Raw genomic sequence first — 6,000 nt, 5'->3', positions numbered from 1 at the left:
ACCCAAGAGGATAGACGTGCCTGAGCCCCAACAGCATCGGAGAGGTAAATATGTTTTGGTTTTTTTTACAACTATGATTGAATTTTAGGGAAGGGCTTAAATTTAAAGCTCTTCCCTGAAAAATCACTGCCGGAGTGCCGGCATCCTTGTGCTTTCAATGGCCCCATTGCCGGCAGCCCCCATTCAAATCAATCGTCGAGCTTTGCGATCCTCTGCCACAGCTGTGGCAGATGATTCTTTACTTCCCTCGGGGAGTCCCCTCGTCCCTGAAGACTGTGACAGTGCTGTCACAGTGTTCAGTGATGAGGGGCTTCCCCCCGGGGAATATTGACACACACCATGGATCTATGGTGCATGCATGTCCTATGTTTTGCAGATACGTGCGTTTGTACACCTGTAAAACATGGACATGTGAACACACCATAAGGAACCAATGGTTCTAATAGACACATGGTTATGTGCGCACGTATGTACGCAGATAAACACGCTCGTCTGAATGCACCCTTAGGGGATTAATGCTTTGTAAATAAAGGCCATATTGTTTACTCAATTTGCTGAACTTTTTCGCAATATTTTTATGGTACTTCTGTGGTGCTCAAACATGTGCTGCTCAGTTGTTATGGTTTTCATGGCCAGCAAAGAGTTGAACTAGGACATAGTGGAGAACAATCCTTACCTTCCAACTGCCTTGTTTTTGTGAGATTGCACCACAAACGGATCCCAATAAGGTGAAGCTTGTGCAAATATACCTGAAAGTAGGATTTTGTGGACATGTTTATCTTTGAAATGTTGAACTCCATGAGACATCATGGAAAACGGAATTTCAATTTTTGCCCGGAGATCACAACTAAACTTTCAAATCAAACTAGTGCAATATGATGTTAGGAAGACCTTACACGATGATACTCATGAACTTTGTAATATGACAAAGTTAACTCTGTGACATCCCTAGCACAAAGAAGGAAGATGGAACAATACCTGTGTAGCACCACCTATAGGATGGCAACTTTCCTGCAAATCAATGTCAGACCCTTTAATCAAGTCGTTATAACAATGATTGGGAATTGACCAAAAGCCAGAAATCCATACACAGACAGCTGTTTCGGGGTGTTTGCCCCTCATCAGTGTGCAGTAGGTTTCTGGCTTGGCTAGTGAGAGGCCTGTGATGTGGGTTAGAAAAGTCATCATCTCCCGTTAAGGAGCACCTAGAAGATGTGTGAGGAGACTTATAAGGCTAAGTAAGCCCCACTGGGAAATATATGCAAGAAAGGAAGATGGAACAATAACTCTGTAGCGCCACCTATTGGATAGCAGCATTCCTGCAAATCAATGTCAGACCCTTTATACAGGTCTTTACAACAATGCCTGGGAACTTACCAAACACACATAATTAAAAAAATGAGAATTTCGAATGTACATTTACCAAATATTTTAGTTTTTTATTATCAAGGTTGCTGTATATAAAGTACATGAGTACTCAGGGCATTATGCCTATTTGTAACAGTTTATAAGGACTGTCATAGTCAATGTATTCCTTTGGCATTGTTGTGATAAATATTATCTTAAATAATCCAACATATACTGGCTTAAGCCTTATAAAACCATAGTGTGCTACCCCCACTCCGAATGCTCATTCACATCATTGTAACAAAGCCGCCATTGATGTCAGCAATTGAAAGTAGACCTTCTCACTGGTCAGAAGAATGAAGTGCAGAACACAATCCTTGTGTTGTTTAGTAAGTTAACTCCTCATCATTATGGGTGTATCACCATTTATCCAAATCTGAACTTGAGCCTATATCTGACCGGGCTGGTCTTCTTCTTTGGAGGGGGTACTATGGGTTTAGGCTTTACGGGAACATGAGGCGTCTTTTTCTTTTCAGGTACTTTAACACTGAATGAGAACTCAGGTGGTTCAATGTATTTGATCCGAGGAAGGAAGTGCGTTGATATGTGTTGCGGCTTTACTCGAGGGCTAGAACCTTTTTTGGCTTTGCCTCTTTTGTTCAATGCCACATACCATCTTCGGCCTGTCTTTTCAGTTCTGTAGGTTGCAGAGGCATAAGTGTTATAGCTGTTTTCCTGATATCTCTCCATAAATTTGCAATCATCTGTGAATTTAGGCTGCAATAGAAAAGAAATGAACAATTGAGTATTTTATTACACGAACTGCATGCAAATAAAAATGCCTACGCAACTTTCACATATCCACTAATAGATAATTTTGACTATTAACCCCTTAGGGTGCATTCAGACAAGCGTGGTTTACACGCTGCTAAGGCAATGTGTAAACCACGCTGCTGACATTCAGGAATTTTGCGGTGAGCAAGCTGCTACGTGCTCCACGGAGCAGCCGGTTCACACGTCCGTGCTTCAAGCAGAGGGCTGCCATGGCTCCCATAGGAGCATGTGGTCAGCACCATGGACAGCTCCTTAGCGCAAAGCTGAGAGGCGAGTCGGCACTCGCTGTCCTATCTTTTTACCAGTGCAGAATCTGCAGTGGTAAAAAAGCTCTGTGTGAGTGCTTCCATAGTAACCTATTGGTTGCTATAGAAGTGGGGTTTACACGTTGCTGTAGCAGCATTTAACCACGCTCGTCTGAATGCACCCTTAGTGACGAAGCAAGTTTGCGCCTTAGTGGCGGAGCCAAATTTTGAAAATCTGACATGTGTCACTTTAACATAGAATAACTCCATAAAAGTTTTGCATATCCAAGTGAGGCCTCGGTTACACGGGCGTTTCTTCACGCGATTTGCGGATCGCATGACGGATGCGCATCCACAAATCGTGTGATCGGGGCCGACGATTCGCCGAAAAATCTGCAGCTAGCAGCGTTTTCTGTGAAACGGCCCAGCGCTGCCCGCTATCCTCTGCCACAGCTGTGGCAGAGGAGAACGATGTTTGCCCATTGAATTCAATGGAGCTGGCAATACAGCCGGCTCCATTGAAAGCAATGGGCTGCCAGCGAGCGCTGGATGAATTTTCGGGAAGGGCTTAAAAATACAAGCCCTTCCCTCAAAACCATCCTAAAATGTGTAAAAATAAAGAAAAAATGTATACTCACCTTTTTCCTGCAGCCGGAGTTCAGCCGCTTCCAGCCGGCAGTTCTCCTGAACTGCTCTGTGTAGTATTCAGCAGTCGGGGATTTTAAATCCCCGCCTGCTGAATGGGCTGCCTCTGATTGGTCACAGCCCTCACCAATCAGAGGCAGCTCTCACTCACCCATTCATGAATTCATGAATGGGTGAGTGAGTGCTGCCTCTGATTGGCTGAGCGCAGGGACCAATCAGAGGCAGTTCTCAGCTGTCATTCAATAGCTGAGAGCTGCCTCTAATTGGTCCCTGCGCGGATCTCATGCGCATGCGCAAATCGCGGGACAAAACGCCCGTGTGACCGAGGCCTGATTCTGACATTGTTTTTTTGCCACATATTGTACTTCATTGAGGCAGAAAAAAAAGACCGATAGAATTTGTGTATATTTATTAAAAGCACCAAAACACTAGGAAACATTGGAAAAAATGATATTATTTCATATTTTTAACTGTAATATCTGAAATATGCGCAAACATACTGTACAAATTTCTTATTTGATATATTTCCATCTGTTTACTTTATTCTGGAAGCACATTTGAAAAACTTTGTTGTTATTTTTTAACCATTTAGGAGACGTACGCATTTAACATTACTTATCAACATGTTGAGGAACACTTTGCTTTCCTACACCAAGCCAAGATTGCGAAGGATCATAGTTGTTAGAATGAAAGATACCTCCACAAATGACCCAATTTTAAAAACTACACCCTTATATATTCACTGAGGGGGTCAGGACTATTTTGACTCCACAGTTTTTTTTCAGGAATTATTGAAATTTATAGGAGAAAAAATAAAATTTCATATTTTTGCAAATATGTTATTTTAAAGACATATTTTTTTCTATAGTGCACATGAAAATGAGGATTTTCACCCCAAAATGGATACCCCTGTTTGTCTATTGTTCAGAAACATACCCATTGTAACCCCAATCTTATATCTGTATGCACAACAGGACCCAAACCGAAAGGAGCAGCCAATGGCTTTCAAATCAGACATTTTGCTTGAAGGTGATTTAGGCCCCATTGCACACTTGCAGAGCCCTTGAGCTGTCAAAATGCTGGAGTAGTCCCACAAGTGACCCCATTTTGAAAACTAGGCCCCTTAACAAATTTATGTAGGGGTGACCTGCGTATTTTGACCCCACAGTTTTTGAATGAATCTAAGCAAAGCAGAAGGAAAAAATTAAGATTTTCATTTTTTTGGCAATCATGTCATTTAAAAAAAACATTTTTCTTTGTACAGTACACATATATGAATGAAGACTTGCACCCCAAAATTTAATCCCGCTTGTTTGTCCTGTGTTTAGAAATATACCCATTGTGGCCCTAATCTTATAACTGTATGTGCAACGGGGCCCAAACCGAAAGGAGCAGCTGGAGGCTTTCAGAACAGTCTTTTTGGTTGAAGGCATTTTAGGCCCCATTGCCCACTTGTAGAGCCATTGAGTGGCCAAAACGATGGAGAACCACTACAAATGACCCCATTTTAAAAACTAGACCCCTTAGTGAATTCATTTAGGGATGTACTGCATATTTTGACCCTACAGTTTTTGAACGAATCTAACGGGTGCTCGTTATTCGGGACGAACTTTTCGCGATGCTCGAGGGTTCGTTTCGAGTAACGAACCCCATTGAAGTCAATGGGCGACCCGAGCATTTTTGTATTTCGCCGATGCTCGCTAAGGTTTCCTTGTGTGAAAATCTGGGCAATTCAAGAAAGTGATGGGAACGACACAGAAACGGATAGGGCAGGCGAGGGGCTACATGTTGGGCTGCATCTCAAGTTCACAGGTCCCACTATTAAGCCACAATACCGGCAAGAGTGGGCCCCCCCCCCTCCCAACAACTTTTACTTCTGAAAAGCCCTCATTAGCATGGCATACCTTAGCTAAGCACCACACTAGCTACAACAAAGCACAATCACTGCCTGCATGACACTCCACTGCCACTTCTCCTGGGTTACATGCTGCCCAACCGCCCCCCCTCCCCCCCACAGCGCACACCAAAGTGTCCCTGGGCAGCCTTCAGCTGCCCTCATGCCTCACCACCCTCATGTCTATTTAGAAGTGCGTCTGCCATGAGGAGGAACCGCAGGCACACACTGCAGAGGTTGGCACGGCTAGGCAGCGACCCTCTTTAAAAGTGGCGGGGCGATAGCCCACAATGCTGTACAGAAGCAATGAGAAATAGAATCCTGTGCCACCGCCATCAGGAGCTGCACACGTGGGCATAGCAATGGGGAACCTATGTGTCACACACTATTCATTCTGTCAAGGTGTCTCTGCATGCCCCAGTAAGACTGGTAATATGTACCTTAACAGTAACCGCGTTGGTGGTAATGTGGTGGTGACTGCGGACCTAGTAGCGCGGTTTTATTTTGTTGGTTTTCGGAATGTGGCCAGGATTAAGTGGGCCGTGGCGGGGGGATGGTGGGGGTTCTCTCTTGTAGTGTCGGTAAAGGTGAAATTCTTGGACTGCCACCAGACGAACCAATGCAAAGGCATTTGCCAAGAATGTTTGTTTTCCCTGTTGGAGGAGGAGGGGGATGTTTTTGAGGCACTACGTGTCCTCTACACGTGTCCGTGGTTATATGCACCTTTACAGTAACCGTGTTGGTGGGAAATGGCCTCGCCGCCATCATGTCTTTGGGAAGCCTCTGTTTCCACACCCCAGAGACATACCATTAGCAGCGGTATAGGCAGAGCCCAGAATTCGTAACATTTAAGCCGTAGCATTTAGGACAGGCCCCACTAACATATCACTAGCAGCATTATAGCGGGAGCGCAGTCTTCGTTCCATGTCAGTAATAGTAGCACTCAAGACAGGCCCTACTAACATATCACTAGCAGCATTATAGCGGGAGCGCAGTCTTCGTTCCATGTCAGCAATAGTAGCACTCAAGACAGGC

The 6,000-nt window shown here is 44.3% G+C and overlaps 1 protein-coding gene across 1 annotated transcript in view; it reads right to left on the bottom strand.

Moving 5' to 3' along the window:
- Positions 1-1,440: 1,440 nt before the first annotated feature.
- FGF5 (fibroblast growth factor 5) overlaps positions 1,441-6,000 on the bottom strand; it is a 79,448-nt gene continuing 74,888 nt past the window's right edge. The window contains exon 3 of the mRNA XM_066574915.1: positions 1,441-2,124. Within this exon, the coding sequence (XP_066431012.1) occupies positions 1,774-2,124 (351 nt within the window). The 3' untranslated portion in view covers positions 1,441-1,773. The remainder of the gene's footprint in view (positions 2,125-6,000) is intronic.

Source organism: Eleutherodactylus coqui, chromosome 7, assembly GCF_035609145.1.
Source record: "Eleutherodactylus coqui strain aEleCoq1 chromosome 7, aEleCoq1.hap1, whole genome shotgun sequence".
In the NCBI taxonomy this organism is placed as follows: domain Eukaryota; kingdom Metazoa; phylum Chordata; class Amphibia; order Anura; family Eleutherodactylidae; genus Eleutherodactylus; species Eleutherodactylus coqui.
This window is presented reverse-complemented; position numbering and strand designations above follow the sequence as displayed.